The 27147-nt window shown below is 41.8% G+C and overlaps 1 protein-coding gene and 1 long non-coding RNA gene across 3 annotated transcripts in view; both read left to right on the top strand.

Moving 5' to 3' along the window:
* The window catches only part of trioa (trio Rho guanine nucleotide exchange factor a), a 67955-nt gene that overhangs the window by 18414 nt on the left and 22394 nt on the right, over nt 1-27147 (top strand). For both annotated transcript variants that reach the window (XM_046418702.1, XM_046418701.1), the window contains exons 3-19: nt 7918-7992; nt 9957-10071; nt 11707-11899; nt 14075-14179; nt 14414-14610; nt 15371-15623; nt 16385-16507; nt 17059-17250; nt 18692-18823; nt 20427-20657; nt 21383-21505; nt 22308-22499; nt 23113-23282; nt 25482-25656; nt 25820-26015; nt 26640-26806; nt 26924-27043. In XM_046418702.1, the coding sequence (XP_046274658.1) occupies nt 7918-7992; nt 9957-10071; nt 11707-11899; nt 14075-14179; nt 14414-14610; nt 15371-15623; nt 16385-16507; nt 17059-17250; nt 18692-18823; nt 20427-20657; nt 21383-21505; nt 22308-22499; nt 23113-23282; nt 25482-25656; nt 25820-26015; nt 26640-26806; nt 26924-27043 (2759 nt within the window). The remainder of the gene's footprint in view (nt 1-7917; nt 7993-9956; nt 10072-11706; nt 11900-14074; nt 14180-14413; nt 14611-15370; nt 15624-16384; nt 16508-17058; nt 17251-18691; nt 18824-20426; nt 20658-21382; nt 21506-22307; nt 22500-23112; nt 23283-25481; nt 25657-25819; nt 26016-26639; nt 26807-26923; nt 27044-27147) is intronic.
* On the top strand, nt 1004-4017 carry LOC124075205. The gene is made up of 2 exons (XR_006845967.1): nt 1004-1697; nt 3504-4017. It is a non-coding gene; the product is annotated as an uncharacterized LOC124075205 (long non-coding RNA).

Genomic DNA, 27147 nt, shown 5'->3' with positions numbered 1-27147 from the left:
GACATCTGTTAGAAGTGAGGGAGGGTAATGACAGTTCACACAGGAGGAGATGAATGCGAAAGTGTTGCTGGATGTGAATAAAAACACAAAGCATGAAATAACAATTGTCATAGAGAGAAAGAAGGAAGTCTGAGTGTTTCGTAACGTGAGAAAAAGAAAGATGTAAGAGTCAAACAAAAAAGGGAAGCAGATGAGAACATTGGCTGAACGAAGAAGGAAACATAATGAGAGAATGTCATCCTCTGAGTGTCAGCTGTTTCCGACCCAGGAAAGTGACTGCATCAGTCACATACTCATATTTATTATCTGTCACCTTTAGCTCATTTCTCTTGAGTGGGAATGGGTGTGTCTGTGGTCAGTGGTGAAAAATGACACACAGTAACTGATTGTTTGCTAATCTGCAGGCAGTGACTGTCCACCACACTTCATAGTGTAGTCCGTCATAGGGTTGTCAGCTCAGAAAAAACATCTAGACCATGTAAAAAATGTAATGTTCATGCATACTGAGTAAAGTCAATGCAAAGTATACCAATCAAGTTACCGTAATCCCTTTTCCCTTTTCCCACAGTGAGACATTCATGAACAAAATAAGCATACAGTCAGATAAAACTGCTCATCTTCAAACTGCATCATATCTTTTTCTTTTCTTTTTTTCCCCCCTAACTGAGCTTTTCAGTGCGTTTGATCAGGATGTAGGTCAGGGGTCCAGGTCACGGACACCCTATTCCTGTCCACTCCCTCAGCTTCAAGGAATTCCTGCCATTCCCACACATGGCTCACCAAGGAATTCCTGGCACGCTGTGAATGTGGGAAGTCCGGAGCTATGCCAGGATGCACACACATGTGCATGGTTCTGGTTTCTCTTGACCCGTAACAGCTGGTTTAAAAAAAATAAATAAATTAAAAAGAAGAAGAAGAGTCAGCCGGAGAGCCATTATGAGATTACGGCTCTATGTGACTGCTCTTTAGTCAGATGGGGAAGTTGCTGCGAGTGTGTGTGTGTGTGTGTGTGTCCTCCTTTTGCGGAATGTAGGCAACTTTTCCCCTCCCTCTGCCGACTGAGCGTACCACCCGTCCCATCTGTCTCGGTCCAAGCAGCTGTTGCATTCTCCTGCTATGTGTGTGTTTTTTTTTTTTTTTGAACACAGAAACACACTCACTTTGACCGCTCCCCAAGCTATTTGTCGCAGTCTCTTTGGGCCAATCTTTAAGCGCCATTGTCGAGTGAACTTCTTTGTTGCATCAGTCAGCTTAATGCCCACTTGACCTCTCGGAGGACCTTACAAGTGCCAAGCCTCTGAAGTGTGTGCTGAGCGTTGACATATTGTGACAAACACACACGACCCAGTAGCACTCCTGACCTGGAATGATGAACTGACCTTGCTATGCTTTCCATATAGCAATGGATGATAAACATTTCTGGCATTTGCCTCATCTGTTTCTCTTTCCCACTGAAGGGTGTAGCCCTATCAGTGCAGCCTACTGTGTTTCACCACTACCCACTTCACACAGGACCCAGGAAGTACTGGAACTCACTGTCGATTAGGAAGGGTTAATCTAGTTAATGTGGCATTTCTGTCATATGGGATAGAAAAGCTTCCTGAAAAATACCTCAGCTTATGGAGAGTAAATTTTTCTTTGGGATTTATGGCTTGGCAATGGATGAAGAATTCCTGAATTTAGACATCATCAACAAGGTAATAACTTCATCAGCTGCAGCTAATGGCTTATTGGTTCTAAATAAAGTGAGGAATGTTATGAAAGTGCTCATTCTGGTGTTCCCCACAGTTTGCCTCTGTATTTCATCAGTGGGGAGTATCAACACTGACTTCTTGTTATTTACTTTTCATTTTAAGTTCTTGCTTGGCAGCACTTTGGAATGAGTCCAAATCAGAAAGTTGTTTGCCAGACCTAACTGAGCTGGGTGGTAAATGGATGGCTTAATCATGTTGTTCAAAGTAACCAAGTAAGTTTTTGTGAGGATTTTAAACCAGTTCTGCAAACGTAATGATAATATCCTGTTTCACTAAGATCTCAGACATTTTTTTTGTTGCATCAGAGCGTGGGGGTTTTTTGTATTCTTGACTAATTTAATAACTTTCTGTGGTATATGGAATTAGTGCCACTGATAACAGTAGAAACTTATCTGATAATCAAAGAAGGTTTCACAATTCAGTTCAGCAAGTCATATTCAGACAGTCTCTAATAAGATTGCAACTACTGCTTATTTTCATTATCCGCTGATTTTTTTTTCCTGGATTCAGTTGAATTGTTATAATTCATAAGGTAATGTATTGTCCTAACAACAACTTAAATATAACCAATTTATATTGATATAACGAAAATCTAATCAGAAATCATCTCCTTTTTTGAAAAATGACAGAAATGTTTCGTTGATGATTTAAAAAAGAATCTTCCAATGATCTTTTTAGGGCTGATAACAATATTAAGCAAACAACGAGGCCGTTAATAATATGCATTTACAGTAAAGAAATAAAAATCATTCTGTCAAAATCTAGAACCAGTAATTGAATGTACAGTAATTAAGTGTATTTTCCATTTTCCACTACTTTGTACTTCTACTCCACTAAATTTTGGGTTCAGATATTGCATGTTTTACTTTATAGTTATATTTAAGTGAATTTTAAAAATTAAAAAAAAATAAAAGATAACCAGTCATTTAATATAATAATAGCTCCAAGCCGATAATCAGTTTATGTCTTTTTGTAAGTCAACTATTAATCACTAGGTCCATATTTGATTAATCATTAAACAAATAATTAACTGCTAAGCAAGGACAAGAACTAAGCAAAGGTATGAATTCAGTTCCTTCCGTCCATTATATAATGTAACCTAATGACGGCCTTTCCCAGGGCCTTTCTGTGTGGAGTTTGCGTGTTTGCCCTGTGTCTGCGTGGGTTCCCTCTGGGTACTCCGGCTTCCTCCCACACTCCAAAGACCTTCAAGTTAGGTTAATTGGTTAGGTTAATGAATTCAGTTTTTAAAGAGGTGTTAATCATGAGAAACATTGCCATAAAACCAGACATTGTTCTGTGAGGATTACAGCCACATAAACATTAAATCATAAGACGATACACACAGCTGCTAATGCTGTAATCAAGTTGGGACCTTCAGTTTCAACCTTTGAGATGTATTATGATCTAAACACTGATACACATGACACGTACAGGTGTGGATGCTGCCCAATATAATCACAGGCAGCAGGTAACGTGACTATGATGTGTAACACTCTGCTGCACTGTTAGGGTTTCCCCCATCAAATTAATCCCCCCCCCATGCTAAGCAGCTTCTCAAGGTGTGTAAATGCAGTGCAGGCATATTATAATTACTGCCCCTCCTACACATTGGGGATTACCTCCAGGAACCTGCCTTTCCGAAAGACGGGCAGATTAGCAGCTCACCAAATGCCGCATGAGGTGCACATTGACTCTACACGTCCACACAGCACAGACAGTCCACACTGACAGCCGTCTTTCTGCTAGGAAATGTTTGCACCAGCTTTTCCGTGTGGACGTGTAGACGACAGCAAAATGGGTGGTTTTGGTTGTCTGCTGGATTGGAATATCTCCCCTCAGGAATCCCAGGATTAGCCTCAGCTGCTCCGACTGCGCCCACAGCTCAACACGTCGGCCCGTCAGTCTGTCATTAACTGATGGTAGCCGCAGACGGCGATTCCCCAGATCCACAGCAATTTCTGGATTTTTTAAATTGTCATTTCACAAATTGTGGAAGATTAATCAAGCATGACTTGCTGGGCAACCAATCACAAGTGGCGGAACACCCAGAATGGCTTCGGCCTCATCCAGCCGACAGGTACAACACTACATCGGGTGGGTGGATGTTTGACTGAGTGGGTTGCAAAATTGGTTGACCATGAGGTCATCACCTGCGTCTCCTTTTTCTACTCTTCTTCCTCATGCATTGGTTCACCCTGATGTGAAGTAAACTTAACTTCACTTACTTTCTTCTGGATGCTCTAAAAGAAATGAAAACAAACCTTAAAGTAAAGAAAAAAAAATAAAGGAGAAGAAGTCTGGAAGAAAAAAGAACAGTAAATAAGAAGAGGATAAAAGAGATGATGGAAATGTTTGCTTGACAGTAACTGATTGGTTGTTACCATCTCTGTCTCTTCCTGCCTCCTTCTGTCTGTCTGCCTGCCCACCTGGCATCTCTTACCCCTCCTCCACCTTCCTCTTCCTTACTCTCACTCACGTTTCCTCCCCCATTCCCTCACCGCCCCCTTGATTCTCTCCTCCCCATTTCCAACCGGAGGATTCATCTCTTTATCTCTCACATCACCCATTCACACTTTTGTGGTTTTTCTTTGCCCTGTCCACTTTATTTTGGCTCATCATTCATCCAGAAAACCTTCCTTCTCTGCTGTGTGTGTGTGTGTGTGTGTGAGAGAGAGAGAGTGAGAGAGAGACAGAGAGAGAGAGAGAGAGAGTTAGAGAGACCTGGCTGCTCTATATTTAGCTGCTGTGCCACTTTCTCCAGTCCCAGCACTGCAGAGTCCAGGGAAGTGATGCAGCTGTGTGGTTAAACTTACCTTTTGTGTTTGGTAGAAGAGAAAATCCACCCTAGAAATACTTCAGCACGGGTCATATAAATATGTCCTTATGTTCACATTCTTCTAGACAAAGTGCCATTTAGAAGCAGGGAATGTTTCAGGGATCCACATAATGAACTCTGATCATAGCAAGTGATCTTGTGTAGAGAAGCAATTTTCCATCAATGTTCAGCCACACAAAATGAAATCAGACATATAATTGTCATGGAGGCAAATATACAGTTGCATCATCAATCAGCAAGACTGCATTTCACTGCGCTTTCCTGGAGACTGTTGGAAAGTATTTTTGAAAGATGTAGGAATTCACTAACTGAAGTAGAAGTTGATGAAGGAGTGCGTTCACAGAGGAGAGAGTGTGTGTGTGTGTGCGCAGACCCTAATCCAGTTACTGTTAAATTTGACTGTACAGTAGTGAATTCACACAGAGCTACAAAGCACTCACTGTGTGCGCTCTCTCCCTCTACACACTCCCTTTCACACACGCACACACGTAGTGGTTTTCTGCTTGTCATCTTGTCAACATTAGGTTTTTCATTGACCTTTGATTATCCTGCTGCTTGATGGCAGTCAGCCAATTTGGGGGAAAGATCAAAGATTTCTGTACTCTAGAAAATGAATCACTGCATGGTGAAAAAAAATGCTCACTTATCCATTTGTGTGAACATGTTTCACACTCTCACAAAGCAGTAAAGAAATAAAAATCAATGAAAAACCTAATGTTGACAAGATGACAAGCAGAAAACCACTACTTTCACACTCTCACAAAGCAATGATTGAGGAATTACAACTGTAAATAAGTTGTTCGAAAACATTTCACTGTTAATACAGTGGAAGGTAATGTTTAGCATGCATGCCCCAAAAGTGTCTAAGGTAGCCATATTGGACGTCCACACGACATGGGGAATGTTTTGTAGTCTATGTAAAACTGCAACAGTTCTTGAGTTGATTTATTGAGTAGTCAATCATCAGAAAAACAACAGAGAGCTCTGTTTTGAAGAACAAGCTAATTATTAGCTGCAGCCTAATTTGACACCCCTGCACTCTCTATGGACAGTGAAATCTGTCTTCTGTCTGCATCAGCCTCCCCTCATGCGTCATCTATAAAGAACTACAAGCTCACTCTCTACTGGGGCACAGTGGGAAATGTAGTTGATCATGCTAATTTGTTTTTTGTGGCACCCTGAGGGAAGTCGGGAGATAAATGAGTGGAGGAAAGAAGAGCAAAAATAGAGACAAGTCCTGATTCTCATCCATCTCCTACGGTGGTTGAAAATAATTAGCATACATTAGCATACAGTCATGAATATGACGACGTGCTGAGAGCAGAGACTAGAGTACAATGCACTCCGAGTGCCCAAGACGTGTGTGTGTGTGTGCGCGCATGTGTGTATGAGTGTGAGGTTTGTATCACAACAATAGTAGACAGAGAAATCAGAGAAATCATCCCTTCTGTTTACACAGTACTGGTTATGTAATACATGGTAACAATTTTGTGTGTGTATGTGTGTGTCTTGCCAGTTCACCACCACACTATTAAGACACTGAAGACTTATCCATCTCTTTCTAAAGATTTTATCTGAATGAAGGCCTCTTACATGAAGGACAGCAGAGTAGGGATTCAGTTCTGTCAACCAGGTTGGGGCTGAAAAAGAGGAGAAAGTCAGAAGAGACACCAAGACAAAACAAGAGAGAATGAAAGAACCTCCTCACTGTCATGTCAATATATGGTACTAACACACACTAGTAAATGTGTGTGCTTAAAAATATTCAGACAAGATCTCGAGAAAACAAAAAATGAGTCTTAAGACGGACAGAATGAGAGAGAAGAGAAACGCTTATAAGAACCGCGGTAATCAGTCCTGATCAGTCACAAACCACACCTCTGCTCTGTGTCAAGGACAAAATCTGGGCCTGTGCTGTCCACCTGGGTGGTTTTTCACTTATTGAATATCTCTTGACAGCCATTCATTGACTTCTGACAGAATATTAGCAGCACAGTGAGGGGCTTTTTGGCACCATCACACCCACGAGATCCAGCTTGACATTTATAGTGTGTCAATTTATAGTTCAGCTTATTGCTGTGGGGCTTTCTTTTTTTTTCATTAATTCTCATGCTAACCATCCAGTTCTCCTTCCATTTATTCCAGAAAAACCAGTATGTAAAACACATCAGGCCTTGTGTGACGTGCCAGAGGATTTTTTCCCAGGACAGAGCCACAGTTATTCAAGAGCCAGTGTTGAGAAAATGTTCATCTTTTATGAAGCAACGAAAGGCTCAGCCACTATTGTGTGATTCATCAGTGAATGCGAGCAAGTCCTAGCAGACATTTATTTATAGGAAAATATCAGAGATTAGTATTCTAAGAGAAGGCGAAGAGTTGAAGTGGGTAAAGTATATTTAATTTTTCTTAGCTGACAGATTGTTGGCCTTCCCTAATAGTGCCATTTAGAAAATCTCCTGACTGCGGTTTGTACAGAAAGTGGAGGGAAATTTTGAAAGCTGAGATGTCTAAATTTCAAATTGATACCATGCAGTTAGTTGACAATCCCCAGGATTTATAAGGTTTATAAAAATTGTTAAATGGTGTAATTGGGGTAATAGTTTTTCACCATGGCTCTGTGGATGGAAATCGATCTGTTGATGGATTGGTCCAGGATGACATCGTTCAACGACTGTGGGATACTGCTAACAAACAAATGTTAGCATGCTAACACACTAAGTTAAGGTGCTAAACAAGGAAGACATTACACTTACTTAACAGCAGCATTAGCGTTGTCCTATGGTGTGCTGACATTTTTTTTTGTTCCCCCACTGAACACTTACTGGTAGGTTTGAAAGCTCACCACCTACTCTTGTTTAACAGTGTTATGCTTTAACTGTAGCTGATGGGAAGTGAAGTGGCCTATGGCACTTGGTGTTGCTTTACCCCGTTTCACCTCTGTTGCTGCAAGAGTTACAACAGCTCTTTGTTTCTCCTGAACTTCCCCTCAGTTTGGCCTCACTTAGTCTCACCACTACTGTTGCTCCAACCACAGCCTCGCTTCCTCCTGCTGTGTGTGTGTGTGTGTGTGTGTGTGTGGTGGTGGTGGTGGTGGTGGGGAGATTTGTTTAAATCTTAACAACTTTTTCCTCCTGATACGATACTAGCAGTCTGGAATGGAACTCAATCCCCTGTGTTTTAAAGCTGCAGATTTCCAGATTACAACTTGCTCTGTCCCAAATAATCTGCCTTTAAGAAAAACAAAAGTCACAGCTGTTCAACTGGGAAAGAACAGCGAGAAACATGTTCTGTAATTCCCCCATCCCTCTTTTTATGTCTGTCCAGGTTTCAGGAGAAATGAGGAGATGAGAGCAATGGAGGTACTTCCCATCCTCAAAGAAAAAGTTGCCTTTTTGTCAGGTAAGATTATGTGTGTATAGATGAGTGTGTGTGTATGTCTAGTCGCACAAGTCTACCAGCCTTGACTGTCTGATCATGAAAGATGAGGCTAATGAAACATGAAGTAGAGTCCTTAGTTCACGTAAATGCACAACTGCACAACTTGCAGGTATCTCTCTCTCTCTCTCTCTCTCTCTCCCTCCCTCCCCCTCTCTCCCCCTCTCTCCCTCTCACTCTCACTCACTCTCTCTCTCACACACACACACACACACACATAGTCTGGACATAATAAGCTGAGCACTCTGCCTGTATAAACTCACAGGGTCAGACTAAGACTCCAGCACTTAACCCTTGACCCTTCTTCACACACACATACGTGCACACACGCACACACTCAAAGACAACACACAATACACACACTGATAGACACAGACATCCTTTGTTTTGCCAGTATCAACAGGACTACAGGGTTACAGCTGTGTCTTTGCCTCTTCCAAGGAAAGCTCAACCATGTCTGACACACACATACACACATACACACATATATACATACACACACACTCACACACTTGCACACTCGAATCATGCCGGAGAACACTCACAGGAGGCCGAGCTGGAGATAAGGACTGCCAAGAACATCCAGCTGAATTATTTGTGTAACACACAAAAACATTATTCAGCTTGTGTTTTATGTGTGTCTGTGTGTGTGTCAGCGTGTGTGTTTTGTCATCACCTTTATCTGTGTGCACGCAAATGACAGCAACAAACCTGTCATGCTGTCGATCTGAAATGGAATAACAAAGTGAAATATAAGGTAATTTGTTAGTCTGTGTGCACACCTCTCTTTGGCCTCCTTGTGTCCGTGTGTGCAGCGGAGGGCACAGGCAGATACACAATGATGACGATGACTCAGACAAACACGCTGAAATTTAGAGAAGGAGAGACGGGGCACCGTTGTCATGGAGATGACTTACTCTCAACGACCGCATCCCATAGTAGTCGCTTGCGGAGTAATTGGCTTTGATGTGAAGGAGGGGAGGAGGGGCCGCTGGTGAAAAGGAGGGTAAATGAGCTAAGCCTATTATCCTGAAACTGGCCCCTTTAATAAATCGGCCATGTTTGCCACGTGAGCGTTTGATTTTCTCCTCTGAGCAGCCGGGTCGAGCCTACAGGCGCACAGCAACCCGTCTGAACTTACTGATTTGTGGGCTGAATGCAGTCAGCCTGTGTTTGCAAGTTCCCATGTGACTGAAAGAACTCTCTGCTTCTGAAACAGTACAGCAAATTATATTATAATTATTATTATTGTGCCAAATATTCTGAAGTTAGTCACAACTATGCATGTAAATGTAATTAAGCAGCAAATGTTACTCAACTACCATTTGAAATGACAAAATAATATTCAGTTTAGAAGGTTTTTGAAGGAACAAATACTGTAAACCCACAAAATATCATATATGGGAAAACTGCACACGTTGTATCACTTTTCACCTTGCTAGCACCACAGCTTTAGGGATGGCTGGATGGATACCTAAATGATGAATGCATGCGAACCTCTGGCCTTCCATCTAGCACCACCAGCAGATCAAAGTTTTCATCATCCTGTGAAATATTTTTAACATATACTGGTGCAAAATATTGACATTCATGTCCTCTCTACAATGAATTTTAATTACTTTGGTGAATTTTTCATCTAGCATCATCATCAGAGCAAAATTTTCTTTATCAGACATATTACTCATTGAATTATTCAGCTTCTTACTGTGCCTATTATACTTCAGTCATATTTTTGCTGATTTAGAGACAGCAGTGTAACACTCAGGTAATTTAGAACAGCTACCAACTCTTTAAAAGAATAAATGAATTGTTAGATGTCAGATACATTGCTTCCAAAATACTAAAACTAAATGGATATGCACATGAGTATTTTGTGTGTTGTTCTTACTCTAATCTTCCACTGTGTGTGTGTTTGTGTGTCGCCTCAGGTGGCAGAGACAGACGCGGTGGTCCGGTGTTAACATTTCCATCACGCAGCAACCACGACAGAATACGATCAGACGACCTGAGGAGACTGATCGCCTACCTAGCCGGCATCCCCAGGTTACATTTTATTACGTTTGCATGAGTACAGCATCTCTCTGTGTGTTGTCAAGGAGAAGCAAAACGATCACCCGCAGCAAGTGGATTAGGCTCTCTGAGAAAACACGTGAGAGAGTTGAGATGAGTGTGTGAGGGTTGAGGGAGGAATGAGAATAGAAATAATTCAAGACCATTTAGTTTGCCGCAGCTCCTCCGCTGCCAAAAATCAGTTCTGGAGATGCAGGGAGATGCTGAGACAGCGAGGGAAAAGCCTGAGCTAAGAGAGGGATGTGTAAAACACAACAAATGATGGAAGGAGGGAGGGATCATCAGAGAGAAAGCAGTAGAGAGACAGGGAGAGAGGGAGGCAAGGGATTAAAACTGACAGAGACAGAGAGCGCATGTGTGAGGAGGTGTGTGTGAGCGAGCAAGCGAGCGAACGAGTGTGTGTGAAAGCAAAACATAGTGTCGCAGTAGCTGAGGCAGTGCAGCAGCAGCGGCAGCAGCAGCAGCAGTAGTTACCTTGGAGGAGTAGCTCCTCGCCTCGCAGGTAAAACATCTTTCATCTCCAGCTCTCTGTTTACTTCTCTGTCTCTTTAATCTGGCACTTGTCTCCTCCTTCCCTCCATCTGTCTTAATCCAGCCATTCTCCTTCTCTCATTGGCATTTAAGTCACCACACTACCTCTATACAGTTGAAAATGCCAGTAAATTCTCTGTTAAAAATGATTTTTTTTACTTTTTTGTGCTCTTAAGGCGTTCATAACCGTGCTGTCATCATGTCATGTTTTGCATATCTTCATAATCTCTGAGCTGTGTTTGGTGACCAGAGGTGTTCTATTTTGGGAAAGGCAACATCTGTACACTGCACATTGACTACTGGGAGAGGTTTGGAAAGGGATGGAGGTATTTAGACGTGCATTAATGGAGGGATGTTACAATACAATTAGAATTCGCCTACAGCATTCTAAAAAGACCGAAGGACCGGAATTCATAAAATTACCAAAAGGAAAAAAGGGCAATCCTGGTTTGCCATATAAAATAACTAGTTGTAATCAGATACTTGATACCAAACAGGCTTTGTAATAATGTTACTCCTCAACTCATGAATACAGATTGTAGCAGATTTTAGTTTTAGGTACATAGATGTAGTTTGTATGTTTGTAAGGTTATCTGTTAACAGTGTCAGCCAGAAGTGAGCACCACAGGGAGTTGAAGCTGCTGATGCACAAATGTGCTGATTTGTATTTTTGTATTTATGCACATGTTTGTGACTCATTCGTCGCAGGTTTCTGTGTGGGTGTGGAAGAGAGAGTGTGTGTGTGTGTGTGTGTGTGTGTTTGGGATTGCGTGGGTGGGTGTTTGTGTGGGATGCATGTTCGCTGCGTAGGCTTCTCACAGTATAGAAAATGCGTCATCTCACTGTTTGTTTTGATCCTTTTCCTCCCTTTTTCTTTCTTTCCCCTTTTTCATCTCTCTCTCTCTCTCTCTCTCTCTCTCCTCTTTTCTCTCTATCCCTCACTCATCCTTTCCCACGCCTGTCATCTGTCTCCTGTCCTTCTGGATTATACTCTCTCTCCAATCCCTTGCTGCCCCTCCCTCCCTCCCTTCCTTCTCTGTAATTCCTCCCACTCCTGCCGACCTCCCTCCATCCCAGTGAGGAGGTGTGCAAACATGGCTTCACGGTCATCGTTGATATGCGTGGCTCCAAATGGGACAGCATCAAGCCTCTGCTGAAGATCCTGCAGGAGTCGTTTCCATCCTGCATCCACGTCGCCCTCATCATTAAACCAGACAACTTCTGGCAGAAGCAGAGGACCAACTTTGGCAGCTCAAAGTTCGAGTTTGAGGTAGGACAAGGAAGGATTCTCTGCAATAACAGATAATTTCCCAGTTCTCTGACTGTTTAATTTATCGGCTCCCTTCATGTTAAATGTTTCAAACTTGTTTTTAACCTGTTAAATGCTCACCTATGAGTTAATATTAATTAAAATGTAAGGATATGTTTTGTTTGAGATTTGCAAAATATTAAACCACACACTGCCAATGCATGGCAGCAATACATGTTAACTCGTAGACAAATTATGTCATTGAAGTTTACAAGTGGAAAATTATAGGAATTGCTGCCTGTTGCTTAGTACAGCTATAGAACATATAGTATGCTCTAATGAATTTTGAAAACACTTCGATATAGAGACACTCAGTACCTCAGTTTTATATTTGACATTTTGAAGTAATGAACTCTAAAAGAATAAAAAAAGTCAGCCATTTCCCCTTAATTTTCTGTCAGCTGAGTTGTGATAACGACTGCTGTATCCAGCTGAGCAGCTCATCGTCAGCACATTTGATTATTGTCTTCTCCCTGCTGCTTTGAGTGCGTACATCACCAGCCAGCTGTCTTCGAGAGGACAGATTTCATCACGTGCAACAGCAGATCACGAGGACCAGTGTTTGTGGTGCTGTCAGTCTTGTGATAGAACACATTTTCACAGCTAATTTAATGATATATTCACAAGTACAGGCTTATTTTTGTGTGCTCAAAGGGAAAAAAAATATTGAAAATACCACTGCATAGATCTGGGCAGGTTTTCTGCTTTTGACGTTGTGAAGACACCTCCATCTAATTTGAAGCTTGTTAAGTAAATTCCCTCTGATGAGGACTAACACTAGCTAGCTCCCACCCTCCTGCTTGATTTGTCATTTAAGAACCAAGAACCTTCCTTGCTGTGAGAATTATCAGCTTCTTGTTCTGTTTTTGCTCTGTGTACTCAAGGTTCTTCTGCACACGGCATTTGACTTTATCTGTGTATGTGTGTGAATGCATTGGTGTGGAAATGGCTCTGATCGCTCCCATGCACACGCAGGGTCTCTGTGTTCTGATTGTGACACTTTATTGATTGTTTGAGAGAAAGAACAGGCAGATGCCAAAGGGCAGGTTGCAGTTATCCACGAGCCACGCTGCCAGGCCACATGGGCATTGATTGGGTTCACTTCATGTGTATTTGTATGTGTGCCTGCCTTTGTGTGTCACTGTCTGAACTCATAAGACTTCTAAATAAGACTTCTAAAAAATCATAGCTTGTAATTTATGCATACCTTAGCATAATATTAATCTATCGCTGGTTCTGAGGATGGACATTATTGACTGTTATTGGAGCAAATGTGTGTTTCTCTCAAAGATTTTCTCCTGACTTGGTGAAATGAAAACTGGAAAAGGAGGTAGGACATGTCTCCCCTCTCCCGTCCTGTTGTGTTGGACTCAACAGAGTACAAATCAATTAAGTTGAACAACAATAGCGAACACGGCAGCATCAGTATTTTCCTGTGGTGAGAGCCACTGCGCTTTCTTACCCAAGGACAGTGTGTTTCTGCTTTGTTTGGCCTACACAAAGCTATCTCGTTATCGTTGTCTCCATCCATCTCTGGCCATGTGTGTGGGGGTGTTGCGCGGAGGTGGCACAGCAGAAACACAGAGGCACTGAAACCAAACAGGGAGACGTTTCCTCGCTGTGTCTTTGAAATTGATATGCAGTATGCAGTTGTTGTGTGGAGAGGATTTTAATTTCACTTAGCTGTAAAGTGAAGCACGACCAGAGGGGATCAAAGTGTAATCTTCCCAAGGTGTTTTAAATGTTAAATTCTGAGCTTTTTTGGTCCGTGAAAGAACCGTGGATCCACTGAAACAGTTTTTTTTTTCTCTATAGTATTGCGATGTGCTGAATTGGCAGGATGAAGAGGATAAAATGGGCTTAAGTCATGTCAGTGATGTATTAAGTCATTAATTACAGGAATTTAGCTACAAAATCACATTTATGCAACTCTGCTGTCATTAAAAAACTGGGCACTACGGGTTGGTCCTCTCTAAATAAGTAACAGCACAAGACGGCAGCAAAGAAATGCAGTGGGAATACAGGAGTGATTAGAAACATTTTGCTCTTAATTGATTGAATTTAACCTAAGTCCCCCTAAATCCCATTCAATCCCTCTTTTTCTTCTTTTGCTTGTCCTCTACCTTTGCACCCTAGACCACCATGGTGTCACTAGAGGGCCTGACGAAGGTTGTCGATCCCTCCCAACTGACGGCGGACTTTGACGGCAGCCTGGACTACAACCACGAAGAGTGGATAGAGGTGAGATTGGCTCACCCACTGCCTGTCACTCAAACCCATCTGCCTGATTGGAAAATCTGTCCTGAAATCCCTAAAACTCTTAATACCTTTCAAATACAATGGTGCTGTATGCAATAAACAGAAAGCAGGGCAAGAAACTAAGTGGATGAATTGTATCAAACCTGTACAGGAATGGAAACTGCTGCCAGCTGTCAACTGCCCCATACTCAGATGTTTTGCTGTGTTTTTATCCAGGTACGTGTGGCGTTTGAGGAGTTCTCTGGTCATGCCACGCAGATGTTGGCTCGACTCGAGGAGATGCAAGAAACAGTGTCTAGGAAAGACTTTCCCCAAGATCTGGAAGGAGCCAGGCGGATGATAGAAGAGCATGCCACACTGAAGAAGAAAGTCATAAAGGCCCCTATTGAGGAACTGGACACTGAGGGACAAAGGTTAGTATTAAGAGATAAGTTTTTATTAAGTTTATTGCTTCTTCCTTGTTTAATTTAGGAGTGAGCAATAGTGCAAAGGCTGGATAGCTTGAATGACCTTCTCTCAAATGTTTTCACATCTGTTCGTTCATATCAGTTTTGTCCCCTCTTCCCTGCGGCTTTGTCAACCTTTTGTTGTCATTGTATAAATGAAGCTTATTCCATTCATGCTCTTATTGGAAGTTGTTCCGAAGAAGTGAACATTTAAATGTCAGTTCAGTTCAGAATGCTTTCGAGGCAAGCGTATGTGCAAACACCAAAATACCAAGAGGTGACTATTGAAAGGAAGAAAAAGTTGTCATGGTCACCACAGGAGCAGGATGTCGTCGGTGAAGGGGCCCAGTGTTCTACATCAGAACTTCTTCACAGGTGATCAAGTAGCTTCAGAGCTCGGATTACGGAGTTGGTTTTGTCCGACCATTTCTGTGAAATTTCTGAAACCAGTGATCAAACCATGATTACAATGCCATGGTAGTGAAAAGTCAGGGTTAGAAGCAGGTTCTCTTGAGGATACCCCGCCCCTTTTCAACATCATGCTTGATAGGCTTTTACAGTTTACAAGAAACCGATCCCTGCTAATGTGCTATCTAACTGTGCTACTCAAGTCAACCATTTTTCTCAATAAAATATTTCACACAAATGCAAAGTTTTGGTCAGTAAAACAATTGTAACAAATCACAAACATGAGTAATGCAAAAGCACACATTAAATCCCTGTCCAGGTTGCTCCAGCGCATCCAAAGCAGTGAGTCGTACTCCAACCGCAATGGCGGAGGCGGCGGCAGCGGTGGCAGCAGCAGCAGCAGCAGTGGGGGGATGTGTAACGCTGACACCCAGGGATTGGTGCCACGGATCACCCAGCTGCTGGATAAGCTACATTCCACCCGACAACAACTCCACCAAGCCTGGCACGTTCGCAAACTCCAGCTAGATCAGTGTTTCCAGCTCCGCTTGTTCGAACAGGACGCAGAGAAGGTCGGTGGATTCAGTCAGCATGAGCAGCATTGTAGTGGTAATCTATAACCACAGTTGGTGATCACTGTAGGGCAGACAACTGCCAATACAAACAAAAACGTAATTACGCCCACAAAGGAACATTGATTTCTGCTGTGTAGAGCTCATGAATTCACATCCTTTTTATTTTGGCCTTTAAACAGTGACTTAAACTTTATTTTGCGAATCTAATTAGAGGTAAAAAAACTAAGTGACTTTACCCTGCAGACAGTGGAAGATGGAGGATGGCTTATGCAGGCACAAGGCCACCTGCTTTGACTGCCTCCCTGACAGCTCAGGTGATGACAGCTGCAGCACAAAATAGAAAGAGACAGGTAGAGACATTCAGAGATCCATGTTTGAGTGAGCAGAATAAAACAGCAGGTTGCAGCAACACAGAGAGCTGCAGTCTTGGATACACTGCAGTAGTAGGAGCTTGTTGCTAGGACACCACAGGCCACGAGTTGTTCTCTTGGAGAGCCTGAGAGGATACTCTTAATAGAAGCAGTCCGTTTCTCTGTATTCTGGCCTGGAAAGATGACAAGTATCTACACACTGCAGAAGTACATAAACACACACAGGTCAGCCTACAGTGGCTAAGTGCCAGCTGTTTGTTTTTACCTGCTCTTGCAATGATCTGTGAAAGTTAATGATGAACCCTGTGCCTTTTTTGTATATGTTTTTATTTGACTGACTAACAGTGTTGTTTCTCTGTGTCGGTTCTGTCATTCCCTGTGCCTCAGATGTTTGACTGGATCATGCACAACAAGGGTTTGTTCCTGGCAGGCTACACAGAGATTGGCAACAACCACCCCCATGCTGTAGAGCTACAAACCCAGCACAACCACTTTGCTATGAACTGCATGGTAAGACACGCACACACGCACACACACGCACGCTGATCCACAGCAGGAGGTAATGCTCTTCCGCCCACTTGGACTATCGAGTCCGTGTGGTGCACTGTATAATCATATAGTTATTGCACTTAGCGTCAACCTTTAGCACTGTGTTTGAGTGTTTGTTTGGAGCAACATGTGCTTGTGTGCACTCGCACATTTTCTGTTCTCAGCAGCACAACTAGATATTGAATAATCCTATTCTTTATCCACAGTCGGTCTTATGTAACCATTATGAAACTGTTGAGACGAGGAATCAATCTGGCTGCTAGAGTTTCTGTCCTCAGATGAGAAATGATGCCGACGATTCGATAGCCATCGCCTCAGTCTTGACTCCTCTTTCACTCACAGCACTTAATTTACTCTTTCCTCAAGCCTATCTCCTCATCTGTCTAGTTTTTGCTTTTTTAAATCAGTCATTTTTCATTTCGTTTTTCGTTTTTCATGTCCGGTTTCTAATCTGCCTACAAACCCTTCTCTTCAACCATCTCTTTCCCTGTCTTGCCCATCCCCCTTTGCAGAATGTGTACGTGAACATCAACCGCATCATGTCAGTGGGCAATAGGTTACTGGAGTCTGGTCACTACGCCTCCCAGCAGATTAAGCAGATCTCAGGCCAGCTGGAGAAGGAGTGGAAGGCCTTTGCCGCAGCACTGGATGAACGCAGTACGCTGTTGGAGATGTCAGCCAGCTTCCACCAGAAATGTGACCAAGTGAGACAAATTCAAATTCCCTCGCACGAGAGTAGGCCTGCAACTACAGATTATTTTCAGATGATCTAAAGAATCTTTTGTCAGTTAAAGGATTCATCTTTGATGTAAATATTATGAGAAAACTGTGATAAATATCCATCACATGCTCCTAGAGTCCACGGTGATATTTTCAAATTGCTTGTTTTGTGTGAATAACTGTTTCAAATTCAAAGAGAGAGACTGCTGTTTCATTTTATTAACCATAACAAATCAAATCCAGTCAACAATTTATGTACAGAGCAGCAGAAATAGTTTCTTGTTTCTCTTTCATACAATATTTTGTTTTATCTCATGTTCAACTTGTGAAACTGATCTAAATTAGGCAAAAAAAAACATGTCCTCCTGTTGTCACAGTTTTAGTGATCAAATGAAACTCACTTTACTTTATTGATTTTAAAGAAAGAGCAAATTGATGCAGCTCTCATTTCTGAAGTTAGAGTCAGCAGGCAGTTAGCTTAGCTTAACGTAAATAAAAGCTAGCCTAACTCCAAAGGTACTAAACTCCACCTGTCGGCATGACTAAAGCTCATTAATTAACATGTAATATCACAGGTTTAACTCTAAGTTGGAACCGGCTGAGGTGTTGACCCTCGCTATGTTTTTGGGTGCACACAGCCAGGGATGCACACGCTTTCAGGATATTAAAATACCCATTTGGCTTCGTTAAATCTATAAAGCCTAACGTATGCATTGCATTATCATATATTTACATACACAATTCAGAATCTAAGTATTTGTTATCTACTGTTATTTCTGTCTTGTGCTCATTAGTTTGGACACTGTGGAATGATTTATGGCCTGGAAAAGCATGTAGAATCCCAACGGGGGAACATGGATGGTACAGCTTTTCCAACCTGAAATATTGCTGTCATCAGACCAGCCTTTCATGTTTGTGAGCTGAAATAGAAACAGCTTTATTTTGTCAGAAGTTTCACCCCAACCTTTTGTCCTACTCATATAAGGAGAAGCTCATTTTAAATCTTTCTTCTGTTCACGTGTCTAGTTATCAGCAATAATGAAATCACTTCAGCTTTCTGTTATTTCTTTGAGGCCAGTTATGCTGAGTGGTTTGCCTCCCCTCCCACGTGGGGGTACAGAGAGTTCTAGGAAATCACAACAAGGCAACAAACAGTACACTCAGTCATGAATAATTTCTCTGACAAAGTCTTAAAAGAGCTCATAACCATATAAAAGGACATTTCTCCATGTTTAAGCTCAGCGATGGTAAAGAAAATGCTCCGCGGGCGATTTCTTGCACACTCCAGTATGTCTGAAAAACATGTGACTCCTGGGAAGAGCACAAGGATGTATACGTCACTGTCTCACGCTGTGTCTCATGTGAAATACTTTACATCTGAGCGGCAGTGTGTGCAAATGTGCATGTGCGTTTCTTCCCCTGCAGTACATGAGTAACGTGGACTCGTGGTGTAAGGCGTGCGGCGAGGTGGATTTGCCATCCGAGCTTCAAGACCTTGAAGATGCCATTCACCATCACCAAGGCTTGTATGAACACATCACTGCTGCCTATTCTGAGGTAACATCACACTTTATCTACATAAAAAACCATGAAACCATTAAGCACATTTGCAGGGTAGATAGTATTTGTAACACTACACAGCTAAAATATGGACTGTAATTTAATTTGCAGCAAAAAACTTATTATTATTATTATTCAGTGCAATTCCAAGAGTCACAAGTAGGTTTACTGCATTATCAAAACATAATTTACATACAGTTACTGTGGTGGCTTTTCTCTATTAGTGGAAAATAAACTTTTAAAATGCAGTTTACTTTCACAAACTATGAAAAATGCATCTCATATTGTTTGGTGTAGAATTGCTTTTTGTAGAATAAAGTCACAATTAAAACTTTTTCCAGCCAACTTTTACACAGTACAACTCTGTGCTTCAAATTTAATTTTACAGAACTGATGCTGACTGTATGAAAGATGTAATCGATCAGTTCAAAAAATGGCTTTCCATTCTCACAGACTTTTTGTCCTTTTGTGAGAGACTTTTGTGTGATGCTTTCATTTTTCAATTCTCTTTTTGAGTTTCTGAATATAATGTCATATAACATCATATATTCATAAAACATCAAGCTTCGTTCTTACAAAGAAATAGGTCCTCCTTGCTGCAACATACTAGCTAAAAGTGCTAACTTAGCCTGCTTCTGTTGCCGTGTTAGCCTAGGCCACGAATTTAGCTTCATCACGGCATTCAGCTTAACATCGTTATCTGTGTCATCTTTCAGTCAGTCAATAAATCAAGTTTATTTGATACACGTAATTAGATAGGATGCTTTGTGTTCAGTACATTTGCCGGGACAAGACACAGAGGGACGGCTTGGCGCTGTCCACAGTGCTGAACTGGACAACAGCCGAGACCCTAAAATCCCAGGGACTACTGAAAAGTCTCATTTCTCTCTCTCTATTTCTCTCTTAAGAACTTTCACTGATACAAAAACAAGGACTGAGACCGATATGTATCTTGGGAGCCTCTCTTAATTAATTTAACAGGATTCACAACAACACAGGCATCATTAACACTGGGCAGATTAATGGAAAAGTAAACACATTCATTTTGGATGTTAACCTACCTGACGACAGTTAGCCCACGTGCCTCCACTTATCTTTCCATTTTGTAGCACTTATAACAGACAGAATTGTGAAATGTATTTATAGCTTTAAGTCTCTTACCATCCAACCATTACCGGGCTGCCTTGGTACAAAAGAAGCAATACAGAGCAACTTACGTGCGGAACGATACAGAGTTCTGCAAAGGAACTTTAAAGGAAACGTAAAGCTGTTATATGCAGCGTCAGCCAAAATAATGTATACTCACATCAGGAAAAAAAGGTAATGCCATCTGTTGAGAAAACATTGTACAACAGTACACAGTGTTATCGTAATTTGATCAAACTTTGAAAGTGGTATCTATATGTATAGAAGTACTTATACAATGGTATAATTAAATATTTATGCATGTTTTTCTTTTCCTGATGTGTGTATACCGTATATACCACGGTTATCCTTATTATAAATCATGTTATATGTTTCGGGACTCTTCACCTCTGTGCATTTGTGTAGTTGTGAGGAGAAAAATACCACAACAACTTCTTTTCTAACTGTTCCTCAGGTGAGCCAAGATGGCAAAGCCCTGTTGGATAAGCTGCAGAGGCCTTTAACCCCAGGCAGTGCTGATTCACTGACAGCATCAGCAAACTACTCCAAGGCAGTTCACCACGTCCTGGACATCATCCACGAGGTGCTGCATCACCAGAGACAGTTGGAAAACATCTGGCAGCACCGCAAAGTGCGGCTGCACCAACGTCTGCAGCTCTGCGTCTTTCAACAGGATGTCCAACAGGTGAACACATTCTTGTGTTTTTGTTTACATGCATGCACATGCTTTTTCAGCTACGTGGTAATTCCAGGACAAAACTTAATTGCCAGGTTTTGTTTTGTTTAGGTTTTTTTTTTTTCAATTTAACATGAGAGGGTTAGACAGTAATTTGAAAATAGCAGGGTTGCCTGCTGGTTAGAAGAATTCTACTAATGGAGGGGTTTGATCCCAGCAACAGCTATGTTTCCTATCAAAATGTCCTTGAGCAAGTTGCTGGAACCTTGCGTCTTCGCTCATCATGCAGTGGAAAGGAACGCTGGATAAAAGCCTCAACTGTAAATGTTTTCTGCAGAACAAAAGATTTGAAAACAAGTCTTGTGAGCATACCCCAATCAGATGCTCCAATCTGATAATACGGTTGCATACTGTCCAAAAATCACGGGCATTTCTGAGTGTGTTGACATGGCAACTGTTGCTATGGTAACTGAATTGGGTCAGTGTCCGTGCAGATGCTGTTCATCCGTTAACGCTTTGAAGGACAGAGTGCAGGGAGAGGAGTGTGAAAAGAAAAGGCTCGGTGTGACGCCTCGTACAGTACTGATCTGCATAGATGTCATTCCCCTTCTCTTACACACACTTTTAATTGCCATCATGACTCGTGGTTCATCTGCCACCTTAAAGCGCCCCCTTGTGGCTGCCGGGCTCTGAGTGTCTGTCTCACTTTGTGGATGCGTGGCCTCTGCTCCCAGGTCCTGGACTGGATAGAAAACCATGGTGAAGCCTTCCTGAGCAAACACACAGGTGTGGGAAAGTCCCTCCACCGAGCCCGAGCTCTACAGAAACGGCACGAAGACTTTGAGGAAGTGGCACAGGTAGCTTGGTTCTCTTTCTTTAACTCTCACTCTCTATTAGATTTAAGCCAATATAGTGAGTGTCAGCAGCCACCAGCATATTGCTGTTTTTTTAACTGCCACAAGAAGACAGCTTTAAAATCTTTAAAAAAGTGATATTGTCTTGTTTTTTTGTATCTCTTTATTTGTTGTTCTTACTCCACTGCGTTTAATTGAGTACTACTAGTTACTTACAGAGATTTTACACACAAAACATATTAATTATGAGCAAATTACCCAGTAGTATCAGAAAAGTTTAACTCCGCTTAATTACATTAAAATGCATCTTACATGTCAATACGTCAGTTATAATAATTAAGTAATATACAATACGTAACACTAACATTTTTCTGAGTGAGTTAATTTTAATGCTTGCATATTTTTACATAACTGACATTTTCATTTCAGGATTTACGTAACAAATTATTATCGCAGTATTGCTGCTTTACTGAAGTAAAGGAGATCTGCTATAAACCAGCAACTTTGTGTAGAATATTAATATCACCTTACTGATATCCCACCTTCTTATAGCCTCTTGTTTCTGCAGCGTCTTTCTCTTCCTCTTTATGTGACATTTGGCCACGCTTCTGTTTCCCCTCAGTAGTTATCTCTGTGCAGCTCTAGTATCACTCACTCTTATCAGTGTGTGCATCTCCTGCATATCCTGTTTGTCATTTCTCCTGCTTCTACTCTTTCTCTCACTGCTTGTACTCAAAATATGTTTTACTTGCGTTGTATTGTCGTCCTGGGTTAATCCGTCTCTCCGTCTCTGGCCTCGGTGTAGAATACATACACCAATGCAGACAAGCTGCTGGAGGCGGCCGAGCAGCTAGCTCAGACGGGAGAGTGCGACCCAGAGGAGATCTACCAGGCCGCCCACCAGCTCGAAGACCGAATCCAAGACTTTGTTCGCCGCGTGGAGCAGCGCAAAGTCCTGCTGGACATGTCTGTCGCCTTCCACACACACGTCAAAGAGGTAGGAAGGGAGGATGACGTAATGCTGAAGTGGATGGTGGGCTGTGTGGATGAGAGCTTTCACAGTGCTCCCTGAGCAAGAGGGAAATAATTACCAGATAAGATGGAATATATGTTTATGTTTTGTTTTTATCCAGTTGGTAACATAGAGCTGGACATTTTTTTTAATATTTTTTTCAAATCTTACCCTTTATCAAACAAAGAAGGATAAAATATAAATTAGGATGAGGTTTAGGTAAAGGTGTATATAAAGGTTTGCAACGAATTCAGATGGCAGTCGTTGTGAGTGTCATTAAACAGCCTTCATAATGACAAAAGTGATGGCAAGTTTGTGTTACTGATGGCGTGTTAGGCTGATCATACTTTGTGTCTTTGTGCGTATTGTGTGATCAGAGTGAGAATTTTGAGAGGCACAGATGAGTGTGAGCTTCTATGCAAGTCCATCAAATGATGGATGTGGCTGAAATTTGACAGTGACTTCAGACAAGTCTGACAAAATATTTTGTATGACAGTCACCACAAAAGTCCCTACATAACATAACATAACGTAACATAACACAACACTCTGTGTTGTAACAAAAATGTACATCTTACTAATAAATGTCTTCCTGTAGCTGTGGACATGGCTGGAGGATCTCCAGAAGGAGCTGCTGGACGACGTTTACGCCGAGTCGGTGGAGGCTGTGCAGGATCTGATTAAACGCTTCGGCCAGCAGCAGCAGACGACGCTGCAGGTCACCGTCAATGTCATCAAGGAGGGAGAAGATCTCATCCAGCAGCTCAGGTAGAGACTAATATACCTGACTAAAAATGAAACCCGGCAAGCTGAGATCATACACTGAGATGTTCCGTAGCAAGCAAATGAAGAGTTGTGAATAGGGAGAAATCTCTGATTCAGTGCCACAATTATTTATTTTAACCTCCTAAGGTGATTCATTAACTATGTCACATGTATGTCAACTGTGGATGCATTTTCCATCTCTGTACAGTAACCTTATGTTTTATAAAACTCAAACTAAATCATAAAATAAATCATAACCTGAGTAGGAAAGAAAAATGAAACAAGACTTAAAACATGTACTTCTGAAAAGTGATCTGAAACCAGCCCAAATTTCACTTCTAATGTGAATCCAAAGCCAGTCCAATGCAAAACCAGTATTCAGTCAGGCAGCTGCAGAGGAAAACCAATAACCTGACGCCAATCAGTCCTTTAAACCTTAAACAGGTCTTCTTACGTAATGGTTTTCTTCTAGCCATTCTTCTGGCAGGGTCATTTAGACATGGGCAAATTTGGGATTAAAATGTGCATGAGTTTATACGTGTATTTAATGAGTCTGCCCGTGTAATTTTGAGAAGACAGCAGCAAGATGCATGAAAACCCGAAAAAGAAAGCTGAGAGGATGGAAGGATGTGTTGGAGAGGTGGATGCAGCTGAACGTCATTCTCCAGCTCTATTTTTACACAGAGGATGTTCCAGTCCCTCTTCATCCACCCGCTTTGTTCTCTTCTTCTCTCCTTCCCTCTCTCGCTGGTATACCGGCTCCACAGTGAATTCTTACATAAGTCTGCCACACAATTAGACACACGCTTGCAAAGTCAGTCTCCTCACGAGGCAAATGCAACTCTACACAACTTGTGTGTGCGCGAGACCGCACACGTGTGATTGTGACTGTGTGTTTGACCTGAAACTATCTCGCTCATTTATGAACCTCTTAGGCAATCAGAATGCGTCTGACTCCCACTGTCTTTGCTTACTCATATTTTGCCTCTTGGTAACTCACTGGTGTCCGTATGTTCATACATCATGCATGTGCGCATCTGTCAGACTGATGAATCAGAATCCATTTGTGTTTCATGTTTAAACAGTTATTGGCCTTTAATTATTCTGGAGGAACAGTTCAATGAAGTACAAGGAAAATGAAATTAATTCAGTAAAAGTAACCTCCGTCTAAGAACTTTCATCTCGAAACGAATGATAATGCTAATGATATAAAGAAATAAAATTACACATTGTGGAATTTTGTTAGAACGATGTGAACATCCCCAAATTATGTAGTTTTTGGAAAAGACAGTTATGGACAGTTATTAGACTTGCTGTACAGACGTGCGGGGTTAAAATATACACATCCGCATTCTGCTTTTTAACCTTCGTAGAGAAGCACGTCCACCAGCTCTGCGACGAAAGTAGAGAACTAGTGTTCTACCGATGTGTGTTCTTCGGCGGAGAGAACTGGTGGTCTGGTCGGCGGATAAATAATGCCCACATGTTGTTGTTGTTGTTATTGTTTTGCATCTGCATAAAATACAGCAGTTTAAGAATATCAAATAAGAGACAAGTGAAATGGAAAAATACAGTTTGGAAGGTTAAAGGTTATTCTTGTCAGATTTCACAATGTGACTGGTATTTAAGGGAGAGCAGGTTACAGTTTGTCAGAGGCGACATCATTCATCTGCATCATTCAGTGCATTATAGCATACAAACTACTACTGCAGTCCTTTTTTGTTTATTAGCCTCATAAGTGTAGGCATCGGCCGATCGATCAATTGACTCTGAATTTGAATGTTTGAGTGCAGAAAGTTAAACGGTGTGTTGGACTTGAGTCAAGGCCTTTTTTTCTCACTAAAAGATAAAAGAAGTAAACAAATTTTACATGAGACCACATTTAAAATGTGATTTAATTAACAGACATCATGAAGATCGAAAGCCTAAAATGTCTACAAAATTCAATCTTGAAATTGAAATTTTAAAGGTGAAATTTGCTTTCTTCAGGCAGAAATTTAAATTAGATGAACATCAGTTCCCATTTTTGAAATCTGCTGCTTCACTACAGCTGAATAAACTGCTATAGGCTGTGCTCTGCCGCACTTGGTCAAGCTGCTTGGCGTCATGCCCAGCTGTGCCCTTATAGCGTTTTTATTTTTTTATTTTTTGCACAGTGCAACCTCTTAGTGCTTATTGCTTAATTTTGCGTTTCTGTTCCAGGGACTCGGCCATCTCGAGCAACAAGACGCCCCACAACAGCTCCATCAACCACATCGAGAGTGTCCTGCAGCAGCTGGACGAGGCCCAGGCCCAGATGGAGGAGCTCTTCCAAGAGAGGAAGATCAAACTCGAGCTCTTCCTGCAGCTCCGCATCTTCGAGAGGGATGCCATTGATGTGAGTCTGCTTTTGGGGAGTCTGTGTGAGAGTGACTGGTGGCGAGACATTTTAAGTAAACATTTAAATAGACCCTGTAGACATTGTTTTTTAAAAAAAAAAAAAAATAATGATTGCTTGCTGTCTTTTCTACATTGTCAATAAATACCCCGTCTTTCCTCAGATCATCTCTGATCTTGAGTCGTGGAATGAGGAGCTGACAGGTCAGATGAATGATTTTGACACGGAGGACCTCACGCTGGCCGAGCAGAGGCTGCAGCATCACGCTGACAAGGCCCTGACCATGAACAACCTTACCTTCGATGTCATCCATCAGGGACAGGAGCTGTTGCAGTATGTCAATGAAGTCCAGGCCTCTGGTGAGTACACCACCCAAACTGTACTCTGTATACAGCACCACACCATGCAGGGTAGCCATTGGTCTTTACAAGGAAAAAAAGCAGTGTAACAGTTACGTTTGTTGTCCTCATTTCCTTTATACAGCAGAAGTGAAGAGATGTTTGACTGTCATTTGATTGCTGCCTTTAGACATCAGTCATCATCCAGCTGATGGTTAAAGCAGGATACAGCTCATATTCACTGTTACTGCACAGATTTTTGTGTTGGCTACATTTGTTTTAATATTGATACTGTGTAGGTGTCGCGGGTCAGATTTGGTCAGCGTTTGTGATGAGAGGCACCCACTCACTAACCATAATATCTCACCTGTGATCTCACATGCTAATAGGTGCTCTCTGAAACTGTGCAAAGAATGGTTACATCATATCACATGTTTGAAACAAACTGATAATATTCATCAATCATCGGTTAATAGAGCAAGAAGTAAATATCCTTAACAAGGCTAATACAAATGTGAATAATAATAATAAAGACTGTCTAGGCTAAGAGTATTTAAAGCAGCCAGCAGAACTTAGAAAGAACTGCAGCTAGCATGCATAGAGGTCTCCATTCAAAGCTAATGTCATTGTGTGTCTTGCCTCCAGGTGTGGAGCTGCTGTGTGACCGGGACGTTGACATGGCAACGCGGGTTCAGGACCTGCTGGAGTTTCTCCACGAGAAGCAGCAAGAACTCGACTTGGCAGCCGAGCAGCACCGGAGACACCTGGAGCAGTGTGTCCAGCTGAGACACCTGCAGGCAGAAGTCAAACAGGCAGGGCACGCCGAGTGCATACCAGGATATCTGCACATTATTAAAAAATAGATCAAAATGAAATATTGGATTTCTGACATTTGATCACAGCTTCCCTCTTTTTTTTTTTCTCCCTAGGTTCTCGGATGGATTCGTAACGGCGAGTCAATGCTGAACGCTGGTCTGATAACAGCCAGCTCTCTGCAAGAAGCTGAACAACTGCAGAGAGAACATGAGCAGTTTCAACACGCCATTGAGGTGAGATGGCGTTTATCTCATCAGTTTCTCCCTCTCTTATGTTTTCTATACAAAGTCTGAAGCTGGCTTTTACACAATGAATTCCTCATTATTTTGGTCTTTCT

This window comes from Scatophagus argus, chromosome 17 (assembly GCF_020382885.2).
Source record: "Scatophagus argus isolate fScaArg1 chromosome 17, fScaArg1.pri, whole genome shotgun sequence".
Lineage (NCBI taxonomy): Eukaryota > Metazoa > Chordata > Actinopteri > Scatophagidae > Scatophagus > Scatophagus argus.
Note: the sequence above shows the minus strand (reverse complement) of the source record. Positions and strands in the feature narration are given on the sequence as shown.